An 18,373-nucleotide genomic window follows, 5' to 3' on the forward strand; every position below is an offset into this window, starting at 1 on the left:
CTCCTCTTTTGGAATAGCGCCACAGGATCTTTAACGTCCACCTGAACAGGTGGATGAAATTTTGGGTCACCATCTCATCCAAAGGACGGCACCTCCGATAATGCAACAACTCCCAGTGTTAGACTATATCCCAACATGAGGGCTTGAACCTACAACATTCTGACTCAGAGGCAAGAACTCTACCACTGCGCTAGGCTGACACACAGGCTTTACTACAACAACACGGTGGGGAAGATGGGTTTAACATTCCCCCCACACAAACCCTCCCCCACCAGCCCCGCGCCCCCAAAATCCAACCCAACCCAGACGCCAAATCTAATTGCAAAGCCCCAGTTGCTCTCTGGTTGGTAACATCAAACTCGAGACACGCCGGGATTCGAACTTACAACGATCCTATCTGGCACTAAGTCATGCCGTATCCTCCAGGAGGAGCTAAGCTTCTTAAGTGTCTTATACCGTAACACGAGTCTACAGAGGCAGGTGCTCTGATTACAGTCTGGAGATCTAGAGCTAGTTATTGGTCAAAGTTCATTTGATGATTAGCTAAGCTTTGCTCATGATAATTAGACCTATTAAAATAATTAATCAGGAGGCCGGCAGCTTTATTGACATGAATTGTGGAGATGGGGTACTTTATAAATTGTGGGGTTAACCAAATTTAAATACCTGCAGCGGATATCAGATTCATGATTTATTTATTGTTTTGTCTCTGATTCAGCGATGATTATATTATTCTCAGACTTGCAAAGGTCGAATGAAAAGGCTTTCTGACTTACTCGTGGAAAGCAGGAAGCGAGAGGACCCGGGTTCGATTCCCGGGCGGGGTGAAAGTTAAACAAGTTTCCTTACTCCACCACACGCCTCTGTTTACCTAGCAGTAAGTAGGAACCCGATTGTTTGTCAATTGGCGGATCGCTTTCTGGGGATGATAATCCCTCAAAAAAAATGGTCACTCAACCTATGACCGTTTGTGGGACACTGCTGTATTTCACCCCAAAATACACAATCACTACACTCTACAGTATATCCTGTGAAGCGCTTTGAGACGTCTCGAAGACGTGATAAGGCGCTGTATCAAATGCAAGGATTATTAATATTATTATTATGATTATCATGTATTATTGTTTGAATCTCCCGTGTACCTGTGTGATCAGACTCTCCTTCTTTGTTGCTTCTCTCAGGCTCTGTGCGGTGAGGAAGAGGTGAAGATGGGAGTGAGATCAGAAGCTGCAAAACACATTGTCGGGAGCCTTTCTGAGCAGCTGTAAGCGAGGACCTGAGATTCCAAGACGTAGGTGCCTTGGGGAGGTGGGGGTGGGGGGGGGTGCGCTAAGCAAATTGGTTACAGACCTACGTCTTGGAATCTCTTGTGTTAACAAAGTAAAACTCTGTTCCAACTTTGCTAGTCGGGAACCAGTTAAATCGAGCGATTAATTTAATTAATGAATAATAATAATAATAATCCTTGCATTTGTTACAGCACCTTATCGCGTCATTGAGGCGTCTCAAGGCACTTCACTGAATGTATTGTAAAGTGCAGTGACTGTGTGTTTTGTGGGCGAAACGCGGCAGCCAATGGCGCACAGCAGTCATCCCACAAACAGTCGTGGATTGAGTGATGGCATTTTTTGGGGGGAAGGAATTAATGACCCTCAGAAAGCCAATCGATGAACACCCGGGTTCCTACTTACTGGTGGGTTAAACCGAAGCTTGTGGAGTCGGGAAGCTTGCCGGAGGTTTCGCCCTCCCGGGGAATAGAACCCAGGCGTTCTATTCCACTAGGTTACAGGACTTCACAGTAAGCATAGAGATGCAGTAAGCTTATGGTGTAGTGGTGGTGTGTTGTATGAGCCTTGGAGAGAGACACTGTAAAGCTGACTGGCTCATACTATGATCCCTTTCTCAAGCTCCAGCCTCTCCTCCGGGATCAAGTCTACTATTCATGTGAAGGACGCTATATAGATGCGAGCTGGCCTTGACAATACCAATTCACCGCAGACCTCTTTATGCTACCTAGAACAGCAAAAGGGGACGTCGGAAAATCAATACGATTCAGAGAGATTTTCCGCGAAAAAATAAAGGGCATTTCATTTTATTCTCAGCGGATGGTTCCAGTTGAAACCAGAAACTGAGAAGTGTTTTCTCTTTGACATTAGATCACAGGCAATGTGTGTGATGAGGTCCATTGTGTTAATAAGAACAAGAATCTTTGCATTTGACATAGTGCCTTATCAAATCATTGAGGCATCTTAAAGCGCTTCACACAATGTACTGTAAAGTGTAGTGGCTGTGTATTTTGTGGGCGAAACGCGGCAGGCAATTGTGCGTCCCACAAATAATTTTTTTTGAGAGGGTTTATCACCCCTGGAAATCGATTCTCCAATCGACTAACAACCAGTTTCTACTTACTTTAGGTAAACAGAGGCGAGCAGAGTAAGGAAACTTGCATAAGGTTTTGCCCCACATGGGAATCGATGCCTTAGTGTTAGTGACTACGGAAGCACAGAATTACAACCCAATTTGGAGGCTGTTTGCTATGTTCTCCTCTCTAACCCTTTCCTGGTTGTCACAGTACAAACGTGAGACAGTTTCCATTCATTCTTGGACACCTTTGAACCTTTTTTCCTTTCTCTGGTAGAAGATATCAAGGCTTTGAGCTCACACAGTCCAGGCTGATATTCCAATGTGGTGCTTGCGGTTGGTGGGGAGACGGAGGGGGGAAGGCATGGCATTGTCGGAGGTGCAAGCCTTCCAGTGAGAAGTTAAACCAAGCGTCCATGTCTCCGACAGTTCACCAACCCTTCCCCCCAACAACACTGTGCTGGAACCCACCAAACGACATCAACAAGCTGAACCCCAATCCAATAAACCGCTGCCTCTGCTCGACTGGCTCTGGCCTCCTGCTTGTCTCTCGCACTCTCCGTTCCCACCATCGGCAGCCGCACTTTCAGCCACTGCGCCCCGAAATTCTGGAACATTTTCCCTTTATCCCTCTGCCTCGCCCCGGTCCAAACTTCCCCCAATCTCCCGGCTCGGTGTCGTGCTCCGCCACTATCATGCACTCTGGGACTCTACCGTGCGTAAGCGAGGGGGGATGAGAGTGGGGGCGGGTGGGGGGTGGTGCTGTGTAAATGCAAGTTGTTGTAGCTGTTGGGGAGTCGGCCTAGACCGTGCGTGTTCAAAGTCATGGGGGTAGAAAAGAAATAAAGAAACAGAGGGAATGAAATGTCCAGACACGGTTACCTTCATCTCTCGGTTGCATTTTTAAACCTTCCTGCGTATCAGAAAGATTTTTTTAAAAACACTGACTATAAAAGGCTATTTTCTGCTCTGAGCCATTACCCTCCCCCACCACCCGCACGTCTGATATATCCGGTTGGAAGCTCTCAGACGCATTGTTATTCTGCGATTTATTTTTCATATTAAAAGAGAGGGAGAGAGAGAGAGAGAAAAAATTGCCTCTTTTCATCTCTTATCTCTTTCCCCGGTCCCGTTAATAATAACGAGATGTTCGCTCAGCTGCGACGACTGCATTCACCACTGCAATGTGAGATCCAACACAATTCAGATTTGAAATGAAAATAAATAATAATACTAATGCGGTCACTCAATCCACGACTGTTTGCGGGACGCTGTTGAGGTGCCGCGTTTCACCCGCACAATGCACAGTATGTCGTGTGAAGCGCTTTGAGACGTCTCGATGATGTGATAAGGCGCTGTATCAAATGCAAGGATTATTCTTCTGATTGCCCAGCGCCTTGGGACGTCCTCCCAACACAAAAGGGGTAATATACAAATGTAATTTGTTGTTATTGCTAATAAGCTATTCAATAATAGTGAGACAACCTGGGTTTGATTCCAGGGTGGAGCGAAACCGCAGGCAATTTTCCTTAGTCCACACGCCTCTGTTTACCTAACAGTAAGTAGGAACCCGGTTGTAAGTGGATTTGAGGGTAATAATCCCTCAAAAAAAAGTCACGCAATCCACGGCTGTTTATGGGACATCACTGCTGCCCCGTTTCGCCCACAAAAAGCACAGCCACTCCACTTTATGGTGTATTCGGTGAAGAGTTTTGAGACGTATCAAATGCAGAGATTGTTATTATTATTGAATAGCGCTTTTCACGTTGGGAGGGAGCACCAAAGCCATGGAGATTTCCCACTGAAGGTTCTGGTGGAGATAAACATCGGGTCCAGCAGTGACAATCTTCCTGAAAGAAGCTATTTGCTGGGATGGAGGTCAGCCTCACCGCCTGTAGGGTTACACCGGCTCACTGGGCAGTGGGGACCTGGGCTGGCGAGATTCACACCACATTCAGTTAGACTTGACAATGTCTTTCAATCATCGTTCCATTGATCCGCTAATTGATTTTGCAAGGCAGGAGAACAAACGGGAAAATAATTGCAACAGAAAGCTTAATGACACTTATCTAATCTGCATCCTACACGCTCTCTCTCTCTCTCTCTCTCTCTCTCTCTCACTCATCTCTCTCCTCCCTCCCTCCCTCCCTCCCTCTCTCTCTCTCCCCCTCCCTTCCGCTCATAAGAACATAAGAATTAGGGTTAATGCATTGGATTGTACTAACTTATATTATATAGTCTTAAATAAGTCGGGCCTTCAGCCTCTCTGCCCCCGCCCTTTGGAACTCCATCCCACAGTTCTCTTGCCTCGCTTCCTCACTTGCCGCCTTCAAGGCGCGTCTCAAACCATTCCTCTTCAACCGCACTTTCGGCCACCCTCCTACTTGTTCTTAACAATGGTCATTGCATTTGATATAGCACCTTATCATGTCGTTGAGACAGCTTTGAGGACAGCTCTGGGGGAGACGAGCCCTTCAATTAAGAGGAGGCCGCCTGTGGCACACGTCTAAACCATCCTCGTCAAAATAAAGCAAAAATACTCGTCGGCAAGAGAAGTAGCCGTGCAATATGGCAGTGTTAGATGTTTGAACCCATCCCTCCCGGGTGTGAAGGCTGACCCACTCTAGCATGTCCCTATTGAGAGACGTCATCGCAGCGCCTTCTTGCCCGAGGTGCGTGGCTGTCTGTGTGCACGTGAACGTCTCTCTTCACACTTAGCAAATTAAAAGCATTTCCAACATCAGCCAAGCTTTTGTGGTTTCCTTTCTTTCTTTCTTTCTTTCTTTCCCTCCCTCCCTCCCTCCCTCCCTCCCTCCCTTTCCTAACCTCCTTTTCTCCCTCCTTCCTTCCCCCCACTCCCACCGAGAGGCTCCAGTTTCAGAAGGAACATCTGGAACGATTGCTGAACGAAGCCCGGAATCAAGCAAAGAACATTATATGTTGTGCGGCGATAGCACTGTGGGCAAATGTGCGTTGAACTTGTGTGTTGAACCTCTCTACACACAGCAAATACTGGTTCATTCGGGTCAGAAGTAAGATCACGGGAACAATAAATCAACGAGTAAATAGGAATTGCAGCCGACTATCTCTCTGCAACTGGCTTGTTAAGAATAATCAATAAGAATAATACTTAACATAACACTCTGATAATGATAGTGATCCTTGCATTTCATACAGCGCCTTATCACTTGGTTGAGACATCTCAAAGCGCTTCACAGACTGTAAAGTGAGTTGACTGTATATCTTGTGGGCGAAACGCGGGAGCCAATTGCGCACAGCAGCGTCCAAACAGTCATAGATTGAGGGACCACTTTTTTTTGGAGGGATCATTACCCCTGAAAAGCGATCGTCCAATCGACTAACAACTGGGTTCCTGCTTACTGTTGGGTAAAAAGAGGTGCGTGGAGTAAGGAAACCTGCTTAAGGTTTCACCCTGCCCGGGAATCAAACCCCTCTCGCATCTGGGAGGCAAGCGCTCTAACCAATACCCAATTTTCTTTTAGCCTTTTCAAGGAACACGGTCAAAGATTAATCCCTTGTACCTCCTAGATAAACAACTCGCTGTGTGAAAATCTTTCCACGCCTTCACCAAGCTCCCAAGGTACACAAAGCAAACATTTCGCAGCCGCTTCACAGCAGTTGGAAACATCAAAACAGCTGGATTTATTAGCCGGCCCTCAATTGTCTGATTTCAGATGTAGGACAAAAAAATCGGATCTCTCTCAGGAACGCTGCGCTGTTAGTCACTTGGCCTTTTTATAGCCAAGTTGCCACTTGATAAGTTTTCTGCAGCCAAGTGATGCTGTGATCCTGGTCAACTGATGGGCCTTTCATCTCCCAGCTGTAGCCTCGAGCTTCTCTCACTGTCATAACTGTTCATAGAACCTCCCTTCCATGGTCAATAAATCCACCGACCTTCTGTTTAGATGTACTCCGCCAAAGGTCAGTCAATTTATCAAGTAATCCTCCCCTCTCTCATGTTCTTCCACTATGTTATTATTATTATTATTATGTTATTAATACTCTTATTGTCATTTTGTTCCAAACTTCCCTCCCTTGTTGCATTCAAGCTCAATGTACTCTGGCCTTTTTCCTATCTGGATCGTTGTCAGTCCACTGTCTTGGACTGACTATGTAGAATTACACAGACCATACTGTGTAGACAACCAAACATGCCAATCAGCCCACCCAGTCTATACTGACGTTTATCCCTCCTAATTCTCTCTTCCTGTTACATGGAGTCCCATAAGGCAGTGGTTAGAGTGCTCACCTCACAAGAGAGAGGACCTGGGTTCAGGTCCCGGATGGGGCAAAACCCTAGGCAAGTTTCCTTACTCCACACGCATGTTTACCTAGCAGATAGGAACCTGGTTGTTTGTCGATTGGCTGATCGATTTTCCAGGAGTAAAAATGCCTCCAAAAAAACAATTTGGTCACTCAATCCACGACTGTTTGTGGGACGCTGCTGTGCACCATTGGCTGCCATGCTTTGCCCACAAAATACACAGTCACTCCACTTTACAGTATATTCTAAAGCGCTTTGAGGCATCTCGCCAATGTGATAAGGCGCTATATCAAATGCATGGATTATTATTATTATTATTATATATTATATATGACTCCTGTCACTGCACTATTAGAGCCTGGAGTTTACCCTCTTCCTTTGGTTGCAGGGCAGACTGTGTGGATGTGACAATTGGCCCTCATGGATTCTTTCAGCACCATTGCCTTCAACGAGACCTACGATGGAAATTGGACGGAGCCTGTTAACGGCACGGAGGGGGGAGAGAAGTACCACTATAATTACTACGCCATGCTGTTCACGCTCCTGATCTTTGTCATCATTTTCGGCAACGTGCTGGTGTGTATGGCCGTATCCCGAGAGAAAGCCCTGCAGACCACCACCAACTATCTCATCGTCAGCCTGGCAGTGGCTGACCTTCTCGTAGCCACCTTGGTGATGCCCTGGGTGGTGTACATGGAGGTGAGTCTTCAACTCCCAGCTCGGGTCCAAAACCCCCTCCACCGTGAATGTCCGGAGCCTTGGGAAGTCTTTCGGATGTCTTTCCGGTGCTATACAAGTTTAATTTGTGGTTGTTCTTGTTGTTGCTGAGTCTGCATGCTCTTCTTTTTTTGGAGGTCGTTGAATCATACACAAGGGAATAGAGGGGAATAAGAGAGGAGATTAGTAAGGGTGGGGGAGTTGTTTAGTGCAGTGTTTAGTGAGCTCGCAAATTTCCTCACTCCACACGCCTCTGTTTACCTCGCAGTGAGTAGGAACCCAGTTATTAGTCGATTGACGGATCGCTTTCCAGGGATAAGAATCCCGCGAAAAAAAAAATAAAAAAAAAATTGCTCTCTCAATCCACGACTGTTTGTGGGGACGCTGCTGTGCGTAATTGGCTGCCGCGTTTCGCCCACAAAATACACAGTCACTCCACGTTACATTATATTCTGTGAAGCGCTTTGAGACGTCTCAACGACTTGATAAGGCGCTGTATCAAACACAAGGATTATTCTTATTAGTACAGCAACAACAACAACAAAATTACACTTGTAAAGCGCTTTTCACGTCGGGAGGACGTCTCAAAGTGCTGGACAGTGTTCAGTGTTTCAGACCCTGACCATAGTAGTCGTATGGAGATAGCCACTGGCAGCGTCTAGTTGGGCCGAATAGCCTGTTCCCGTGCTCTATCACTCCATATAATAATAATAATCCTTGCATTTGATATAGCGCTTTTCACGTCGGGAGGACGTCCCAAAGCGCTTCACAGAACACACTGTAAAGTGAATTGACTGTATATTTGTGGACTGTATATTTGTTGGCATATAACTCGATGTGGAAATGCTTTGGAAATGCTCAAATCTGAGAGAACTCATTTAGCCTCTGAGCTTTCCTCTACGTGTGAGCGAAGGGAGAGACTTACCTACCAGAGAGAGAGAGAGAGAGAGAGAGAAAGCTTTTGATTTCAGCTGAGCTCGTTCGCTGACACAGGATCCAGAGCTTATTAACAGAAAAGGCACAATGGCCTTTCACGCTGAATTCTCCAATTCTTCATCCTAATCATTTCTGTAACCTCATTGTTTTAGCAGAAACCCTATCCTTGAGAGCGAGCGCGGGTCAAAAGCTTGTGATCTCCAATAAATTGAAATGTATTGCCCACTTGTCTTGTGCTCACACTGACGGGAGTAGGGAGAATTTTGCTTTCCGCAGTAGAAAGCCACAGAGTGCCGTAGAGTTGAGGGATTTTCCTCATCATAAATCGCTTGCGATCGAACATGGTAGATGGGTCAGCAATAATAAATAATAATAATCCTTGCATTTGATGTAGCGCCTTATCACGTCGTTGAGACGTCTCAAGGTGCTTCACAGGATATACTGTAAAGTGGATTGACGGCGTATTTTCTGGGCGAAACGTGGCAGCGAATTGCGCACAGCAGCGTCCCACAAACAGTCCCACTAGTGACTGTGTTCCTACTTATTGCTAGGTACACAGAGGTGCATGGAGAAACTTGCCTAAGTTCTAGCTGGAAAAACTCTCCCCTCCGAAAACAGGAGGTTGTGGGTTCAAGGTGGGGCTTTGAGCTGAATTTCAGGACGTCCACAAAGTCCTGTTCCCCCCACCCCCCCACGCACCCTACCCACCCACCCCCCACCACCATCACCACCAACAACCCCATTACAAAACAGGGATATGAGGCAACGGGGAAGCTGACACAAGTTGTCAGAGATGCATTTAGCCTCCTCACTCCATCCATCCATCCATCCATGTTACAGAAGATGTAGCACCAAACATGGCAACGGATCATTATCTGATGTGAAAATTATGGTGCTCGCTCACTCACACACCCACACACACACTCACACACACTCACACACCCACACACTCACACACACCCACACACTCCCACACACTCACACACACTCACACACGCCCACACACTCACACACACCCACACACTCCCACACACTCACACACACTCACACACGCCCACACACTCACACACACCCACAGATCCACTGACGTCTAACTAGTTACACCGTTTGTACTAAATGCAATGAAGTAACTTCTAAATACAACGATCATCATTGTTCCACGTTTCACTTGTTGGTCGGTTGCGCAGAGAGAGAGAATCCGACATTCCTGATGCAGTTGACCGTATGCACTTGTCCAGTTGACGTGTCGTTGCCCCCTGTGTCGTGTAGGTGGTGGGAGAGTGGAGATTTAGCCGAATCCACTGTGATATCTTTGTGACTCTGGATGTCATGATGTGCACAGCCAGCATCCTAAACCTTTGCGCCATTAGCATCGACAGGTAAGGTGTGTGTTGGAATTTACCTAAGCCTCACGTTTGACGCAGTGCCCTTTCACGCCAGGAGGACGTCTCGAACTGCGCTACAGGGTTGGGCCGTAACCTGTTGGCTTTAAACTTGCAGCCTATCTTTGGGTGTCAGCCAGGCTCAGTTGGTAGCACTCTTGCCTCGGAGTAAAATGGGTTGTGGGTTCCAACCCCCACGGTTAGGGGGAATTTGAACTCACATAATCTAAGCTGATGCACCAGAGCAGCAGAGACAGTTTCGTTGTCAGAGGTGCCGTCCTTCGGTTGAGATGTTAAACCGATGTCTTGTCTGCCTGTTCAGGTGGACGTTAAAGATCCCTTAGCGCTATTCGTAAAGGGAAGGTAGCGTTTCTCTCCCGTTGTCCTGGCCATTTGATCATTTACTTCATGGCTACTTCTAGGACGTTGCTGTGTGCAAATTGGCTGCTGTGTCCACCTGCAAAATACAGTAACTACACTTTGTGGAAAATCCCGTAAAGCGCTTTGAGACATCCTCCGAACATGAAAGGCGCTGTTTCAAACGTAAAGATTATTATTATTTTATTATCCAACTGATTTGATGTGTGACATCTTCACAGTTTCCCGGAATCCCATTTCTGCGATACTTGGAATTGGATTTTCTTGTTACGATTGATTGGGTTTGAGTAGGATAGATTGTCCAGAAAGCGGAAAGGTTTTAATGGGATCTCGGCAAGAAGGGCGAGTGCACAACTTTGCTGACCTAATTCCTGAAAATATTTGGTGCAGGTTGGTAAGAGCCAAGCCCTTGGGGGAGCCCAGAGTGTGCGTTGGGGTAACTGCTGGACAGTTAATAGCTAAAACCCCATAGCTTGCCATTGATAGCACTGTTTGGCAAGCTTGTCCAGCTAGGACTACCCTACCCGTTAGGGCTTGGGCTTCCAGGATTAACAGGAGCTGAGTGGCAGGATTCCCTGTCCGCCGTGACTAGTCTGCCCTTCCAGGTCCTGCTGATGAGCCGGGCTGTTTACACTGTGCAAGAGCCAAGGCTTGGGGAGCCTAGAGTGTGCGTTGGACTAACTGTTGGAGTCTAACCAGCTGAAGCCACATAGCTTGCCCTTGATATCGCTGTCTAGTGCACAAGCCTAACGGAGTAGCCAGTGATAAGTTCCCTAATGTATCCCTGATGTTACAGGTACACGGCGGTTGCGCTGCCGATGCTCTACAACACACGCTACAGCTCAAGACGAAGAGTTACTGTCATGATCTCGGTGGTCTGGACCCTGTCTTTTGTCATTTCCTGCCCATTGCTGTTCGGATTCAATAACACAGGTAACCCCAAAACAAGTTGCCATCTTATCTAATCATTATCTACAGGCCAACGCCCTCCCCCCACCCCACCCCTCCATTACAACAAACTTTGGTGTAGTCCAGATCTGCTTATAGAACGGTACGTGCTGACGGGCCCGGTTTCCTGCCCCGCACAGGAAGTGACGTCAGCGACTCTTCCTGAACGCGCAGGAAATTAGATCAAGTAACTCTTCCTCGATGCGCAGGAAGTGATGTCGGCAACTCTTCCTTACTGAACGCGTGGCAAGTGACATCAGCAGCCCGCGCGAAGCTCAACGCGAAGGAAGTGACATCAACAACTCTTCCTCAAAGGCACAGGAAGTGATGACAGTGGCGATCTGACGAGCCGGGAATGCTGACCGGCGGCCATTTTATTTTTTCGGCACTGCCTCACTCGTTACGATGCAGGGTTTGAGTTGAGCTTATGGACCCCCCAAACCACTCCCCGCGTTATAACTGGGGGATATGCCTCTAAAATGTTCCTCACTAAGTCGGGTTTCCTTTCTGTACGGCAGAGACTCGGGTCGATACCATCTGTACCATAGTGAACCCCGATTTTGTGGTTTACTCGTCGATATTCTCCTTCTATATGCCTTTCATCGTGACCCTGCTGGTGTACGTGCAGATCTATGTGGTGCTGAGGAAACGACGAAAGCGGGTGAACACAAAGCGCAACAGTGGGATGGAAACTGACATGCAGGCACCGTTAAAGGTAACAACAGCAACAACAACGACGACAACATTTGTACAGCATCGTAAGGAGGCATGCTAAAAAAAAAAAAAAAAAATGGCCACCAGTGGTGGAGGGCAGTAAGGGCGAGGGTAGGAGGGTGACCAAAGGCGTGGTCGAAGAGGAGGTCTTGAATCGGGCGTAACTGTTTGTACACTGGTGCACTTTATGTCATGATAAAAACATTCAGTATTCTATTCAAAAGGCTGAGGATGATGGCCGGATCCATTCAAACGCTCAAGACTGAGGTGGATAGATATTTGTGAGCTTAGGGTATCAAGGGATATGGGGCAAAGGTGGGTCATTGAAGCATGATCTAATAGGATGGCTGAACGGGCTCAAGGGGCTGAATGGCCTCCTCTTGTTCCTAAGTTCCTATGTTCCATGTGTATTGGAGCATGATGTGTTACACCATGAGCAGCTGCGAAGACAGAAGGCCAAAGTAACCTACCGAGGAGATGAATTGAGATGAGAGGGGAACGGGGCAACAGAGACAGCACTGCTGCTCATTCTCCGCAATGATTGTTTCATTTGTTCTTGCGCTCAGGACAAATGCACCCACCCAGAGGACGTGAAGCTGTGCACGATGATTGTGAAGTCAAACGGGAGCTTCCCCGTCAATAAAAAGAAAGTGGTAAGCGCTGACACTTTAGTCCTGAAGCTCAGTGGTTAGAGCACTTGCCTCGAAACCGAAAGGACCCGGGTTCAATTCTCGGTTGGGGCAAAACCTTAGGCAAGTTTCCTTACTCCACACACCTCTGTTTACGTAGCAGTAAGTAGGAAACTTGCCTAAGTAGGTTAGCAGCGCCCGCGGTTTGAGACGTCTCGAAGACGTGACAAGGCGTTATATCAAATGCAAGGGTTATGATTTTTATTATTGTATTATCATATTAGATCCTGGTCCAGGAAGCTGTCAACCATCCAGACGAGATGGAGATGGAGATGATGTCGTCCGCTAGCCCCCCCTCAGAGCACACCAAGCTGAAACTGACCGGGGTCCACCGTCAACTGGGGGTGCCCTTGCCCTCCAACCAGGGAGCCAGCTCCAATCTGCCCACTCCCTCGGGGAGCCCGGTGAAAGGCGAGAAAAATGGGCACGCCAAAGACAGCTCCAAGGCAGCCAAAGCGTTCGAGATCCAGTCCATGCCCAATGGCAAAACGAGGACCTCGCTCAAGACGCTGAGCAGGAGGAAGCTGTCTCAGCAAAAGGAGAAGAAAGCAACTCAGATGTTGGCCATTGTCCTCGGTTTGTTGGCTCCTCGCTCTTCCTTCCTTGCTTGTTTCGTTCGAAAGAAGATGTGGTCCCTCAATCCACCACCGTTTGTGGGACACTGCTGTGCGCAATTGGTTGCCGCGTATACACAGTCAATCCCCTTCACAATATATTCTGTGAAGTGCTTTGAGACATCTCAATGTTGTGATGTGCTATATGTGGAGTCCTGTAGCTTATTGGTTGGAGCGCTCGCCTCGCAAGCGAGAGGACCCAGATTCGATTCCCGGGCGGGGTGAAAGTTTCCTTACTCCATACACATTCCTCCGTTTACCTAGCAGTAAGTGGGTACACGGTTGTTAGTCCATTGGCGGATCACATTCCGGTGATAATAATTCCTTCAAATAAATAAAACAATAATAATAATTTGTTCACTCAATCCACCACTTTTCTTGGGACACTGCTGTGCGCAATTGGCTATTGCGTTTCGCCCACAAAATATATGGTTTGCACTTTACATTATATTGTGTAAAAAGCTTTGAGACGTCTCGAAGACATGATAAGGCGCTATATCCAAAGCAAGGATGATTATCGTTCGCTAACGGTCTCAATGGTAACGTACCTTTGAAGCAAACAACTAAACTCGGTTTCTCTTTCCTTCCTGTTCCAGGCGTTTTCATCATATGTTGGCTGCCCTTTTTCATCACTCACATCCTGAACATGCACTGCACCAAATGCTCCATCACTCCAGCACTGTACAGTGCCTTCACCTGGCTGGGATACGTCAACAGCGCAGTGAATCCCATCATTTACACCACCTTCAACGTGGAGTTCAGAAAAGCCTTCATCAAAATCCTTCACTGCTAAACTCGTTCACCCTTCCCTTGAACTGTCAGCCGGGCTCCCGAATTGTACAGAGATAGATTCACCCGTTAAAGGACACTCCATGCTTGTAATTACTTTATTTTTTAAACAGGAGAACACAGATAGCATCTATCGGGCACATTTATGTGCATTTGTGTGTGTAATGTGTGTGTATGTGTGTGTGCGCATCAGTGTGAGATGGTGTATGTGTGTGCGGGTTTGTGTGTGTGTGTATGTGTGAGATTGTGAGTGTGCGCGACACTCTGGGTATATAACAGAGCAGAGAACACAAGAACCTAGCAGTTTGTAGGGAATTTTCTTTGAAAATAACGAAAAAAAAGGACCTCTTTATGTCTTTGACCAAAGACAAAGCTCTGATGTAAAATAAGTTCCATTTGCATGGCTAGCAATTTATAACTCATTACTATTCAAGGAGCGCCAAACATTGGTCTTGGGCCAGTGAGCATTGCAACCTTCTGGCCCCAATGGACGAGTGAGTTTGGGTCCTGGAGGCACTTTGCTGGTAATAAGCCAAATTTGACTTATTTTTGGTGAGTAGACGCCAAGATATTAAAGGACATTTTCTTGGCCGGCTCAGAAGCCGCCGAGAACGAACTGGCAATCCCTCATGTTGCGATGAGCGGGTAGGACGGAAATCAGCGCACGGCAAGTTGCAGTGAGGTTATGATGGAGTCTCAGGAGAGCAATCGACATGAGATCGCAGGGTTTCGTTTCTTCGGGTTTGTTCAATTATTATTGACCGAGTATTAGCTGTGGGTCAGTATTCTCTCACGCCAGTTGTTCCCAGATCAATCAGTATTCGATGGCATAGCTCAGGCTAGAAACTGCATGTTGTTTCGCCAGAGAGAGCAACCAAGTTTTGTCACTCAAGCCAAGTCCTGACTTGAAGTTGAATAGAATTCACTGCAGCTTCACTTTACACACAGATAGACAACCTAACTTAGTAGAGTGATATTTAAGCAATATGTACCAACGTCCAAACCGCAATTCACTGGCCAATATATACTGTTTTATTGGGTTCTGGCCTGTCGTATTCTCTTACAGGTTGTTAAAGCTTAAGGGGAAAGGTTATTAATGTCTTGTATTATCAACAGAGATGGGTCAAGGGCTTGTTAGACAAGACTCTCCCACCAGACCCACAACTCTCAACATGCCAAGAATTTTTTTTATAAAAAATGACTTATGTTGAATTGCTGTCAAAGTAACTGCGATGAAGTGAAGTAACTGAATTTGTAGGCACAGACAGCCTACAAATTTTGCTCATGGCAAGGAACCCCTCCCCCACTCCTCCCCCCACCCACCAACATGCACGCACATAGCTCGGAAGCGCTTGATTGACTTTACCCGGAGGGATTGTCGGCCAGGAAGCTGAGAAAAACTCCCTTCTCTCTTTTCCAACAATGTCACGCGATCTTTAATGTCCGGGTGAAGAATAATAATAAAAATAATAATAATCCTTGCATTTGATAGAGCGCCTTATCCCAACTCGTTCAGGACTGGGAAAGAATATTTTACATTCTCGATCCGCAGTTTTAAAGAGGGCCGGTTTCAGGATATCAGGCACTGAACACAAAACATCTCCACCCACCTCCAGGAGCAATAATTTGATACTTTACCACCCACCACCCGGCGAAAAAAAAGGGGGAGGAACAAAGTCCTGGACTTGCTTTGCTGAATGTACCCCGTGTTTGCTGGGGGTGATAACCTGGTTCCAGCTCAGAGTTCAAAAGGCAGACATTTTTGTTTCTGGAGCTCAATTTTTTTAAACTTAGACTACAAAGATCCCTCGAACGCAAAGATATCATTTTGCAGGTTGTGGGGGGTGGGGGGTGGGTGGGGAGGGTTGTTGTGGGGAAGAGAGAGAGAGGTGGGGGGTTATAATGATGCGCGAAGCACAGAGTATTCCAATGAATTATGGTTCGCGATAGTCAGTGAGGTCAATATGGCTCTTCCTTGAAAGGCAAAAAATTGGTGAAAGGATCTAATTTCCATAACATGTCTCTTAGTATGTCATGATATGTTTAGTTGCCAAATTTGTAAATCAGCAAACATTTTAACCCCTCCCCCACCACCAACCAAGTGTCAGCTGGATATCTGACACGTGTGGAAACCCATCACCGTTGCTTAAGAGTCTCCAAAAGCTGAGAATTCCACCAACACATGGAAATCCTAGAGACAGATTGTTGGAATAGAATTCTCTCTCTCTCTCTCTCTCTCCCTGGAGGGACAAATCCTGCTCACCTAATTCCGGAGAGTATTAGGCGCAGGTTGACATAGACGTTCTTCAGCCCAAGAAGGCAAACACATCCCAAATGTTTTACAAATCTGGGAAATATATATTCCCTGCCGCCTTGCACGTTTTTCCACAGAGCTTAAAAACGACTGAATTTAGGGCGATTTCACAATTCTCCGTCGACTGTAAAATGCAGGGTTCTTAAAAAATAAAAAAGCTTCTAAAGCTTCGGGGCAGAGGCAATTTGGGGGCGCAGGAGAAGGCATTTGCAAATATAATAGCAAAATAGCCTAATAATAATCCCTCCAAATCCAAAAACAATAATAAATTGGTCATTTTCAATCTACGACTGTTTGTGGGACATTGCTGTGCGCAATTGGCTGCCGCGTTCGCCCACAAATATACAGTCAATTCACTTTACAGTGTGTTCTGTGAAGCGCTTTGGGACGTCCTCCTGACGTGAAAAGCGATATATCAAATGCAAGGATTATTATTATTATTATTATTATTAGAAATGTGCTGTCTGTGTTATTCCATGGAAGAGAGAACCCAAAGCTCTCCAGAGTCTCTTTGGAGCTGAACTGACTCTAAGGTGACATACTTGATAATGGAATGTCAGAATCCGGCCAGCCCTCCATGGCGCGCTCGGTGGTCTGGTTCCTGAGCCAGGTGGGTTCGCAGTATTCGACGGCACTGTCCAGCCAGCCCAGCCCAGCCCAGCCTGGCTCATCAGCAAGATTTGGAAGGGCAAACCAGTCACTGGGGGCAGGGAAATCTCCCGCTCAGCTCCTGTTAACCTCGCAAGCCAAAGCCCTAACGGGGAGGTCCTACCTAGACAAGCAGCGGGAAAGCTGGAAATTGCGTGCAATGTCCCACCTGCATTCAAATGGACACATGGCTTACACGAACGAGATAAAGACAGACAAGCTCAGAAATGGCCACTGTTAGGCTGTGATGAATTCAAAACCGGAACAAATCCATTGTATAGAGGTGTTGATTTTCAGAGCGCTGGTGTTCAACATTGCAAAAATAAAGACACCCCGTTTTTTGTTATACAATATTGGACTTTTTCTTTACCCGCCCCGTCTTTGTGATCCGTCGAGTCGGTGTACGTAACAATAATAATTATAATAATCCTTGCATTTGATACAGAGCCTTATCGTGTTATTGAGACGTCTCAAAGCGCTTCACAAAATATATCGTAATGTGGATCGATTTTTTTTGTGGATGAAACGCAACAGCCAATTACACACAGCAATGTCCCACAAACAGTTGTGGATTGAGTGACCACTTTATTTTTTTTGGAGGATTTTTTTGGGGAGAAAGCAATCTATCTGCCAAAACAACCGGGTTCCTACTTTCTGCTGGATAAACAGGAGTGTGGAAGAATGAAACTTGCCTAATATTTTGCTCTGCCTGGGAATCAAACCAGGTCCTGTCGTTTGCGAGGTGAGCGCTCTAACCACAACACTGCGGGACTCTACAAAATTGCTTGCAACGAGTTTCCTCTAAAGGTTTTTTGCTTCAACCACGATTCAGTTCGACATTTGCACCACCCTCTGCGTGAAGAACTTCCTCCTATACTCCCTATTAGACTGTACAGTGTTTCACCCACCAAAATATACAGTCAATACACTTTACAGTATATTCTGAGAAGCGCTTTAAGACATATCAATGACGTGATAAGGTGCTGTATCAAATGTAAGGATTATTGTAGGTGGATAGAGCCTATTAAAGTCCACCTTATCAAATCCTTTCAGAATTACAAACACCTCCACATTACATCCAAGCTAAAGCTAATTAAATGTCAAGGTTCTTGGTATTGTTATCATTCCGTAGGCTCTTAACCTTTGGGTTTTAAGGATAAATGTCAATTAAAGCACTAATAACTGACTCACCTTTAGATTAGAGGAACGAAAAGGAAAGCAGGAGATGGTGCACTGCTGTTGATTAAATTTATGGCTCGAGAAACAATAAAGTCTGACTCTACCTGAATTAGGAAAATGGAAGAGTAGTCTAGCCAACAGAGAGATTGCTTGAGTTTGTCCCTTGTCATAGAAAGCACCAAGGTCAGAGGGAAACCATAGAACATTATAGTATTCTTCTAGGCCCTCCCCAGCTCCATTTTCCACAAAATCCAATAAATCCAGAACTCCGCCGCCTGCATACTGACCCACACTAAACTCCTTACCCCCATTACACCAGATCTCCAAACGCTCCGCTGGCTCCCTTTCACCGAACGGATCGGTTTCAAGATACTCTCACTCGTCTTCCAATCCTTTCATGTCCTGCCACCTCCCCACCT

At 46.4% G+C, this 18,373-nt stretch overlaps 1 protein-coding gene across 1 annotated transcript; it reads left to right on the forward strand.

The window, feature by feature from the left end:
• The first annotated feature begins 1,258 nt into the window (after nt 1-1,258).
• On the forward strand, nt 1,259-13,817 carry drd2a (dopamine receptor D2a). The gene is made up of 8 exons (XM_007908791.2): nt 1,259-1,291; nt 7,035-7,345; nt 9,569-9,678; nt 10,856-10,992; nt 11,526-11,722; nt 12,288-12,374; nt 12,647-12,986; nt 13,621-13,817. The coding sequence occupies exons 2-8, from the start codon at nt 7,067-7,069 to the stop codon at nt 13,815-13,817; spliced, it is 1,347 nt and encodes a 448-aa protein (XP_007906982.1). The 5' UTR covers nt 1,259-1,291; nt 7,035-7,066.
• Nucleotides 13,818-18,373: the final 4,556 nt, after the last annotated feature.

The sequence above is a fragment of the Callorhinchus milii genome, unplaced genomic scaffold (assembly GCF_018977255.1).
Source record: "Callorhinchus milii isolate IMCB2004 unplaced genomic scaffold, IMCB_Cmil_1.0 Scaffold25, whole genome shotgun sequence".
Taxonomy (NCBI): domain Eukaryota; kingdom Metazoa; phylum Chordata; class Chondrichthyes; order Chimaeriformes; family Callorhinchidae; genus Callorhinchus; species Callorhinchus milii.

What these genes read in the sequence shown, in the direction of transcription:
- drd2a (XM_007908791.2), top strand. Translation starts at nt 7,067, where the DNA reads ATGGATTCTTTCAGCACCATTGCCTTCAACGAGACCTACGATGGAAAT. An exon ending in TGCGCCATTAGCATCGACAG is followed by an intron (nt 9,679 to 10,855) that starts GTAAGGTGTGTG and finishes CTGATGTTACAG; the next exon opens with GTACACGGCGGTTGCGCTGC. An exon ending in ACATGCAGGCACCGTTAAAG is followed by an intron (nt 11,723 to 12,287) that starts GTAACAACAGCA and finishes TCTTGCGCTCAG; the next exon opens with GACAAATGCACCCACCCAGA.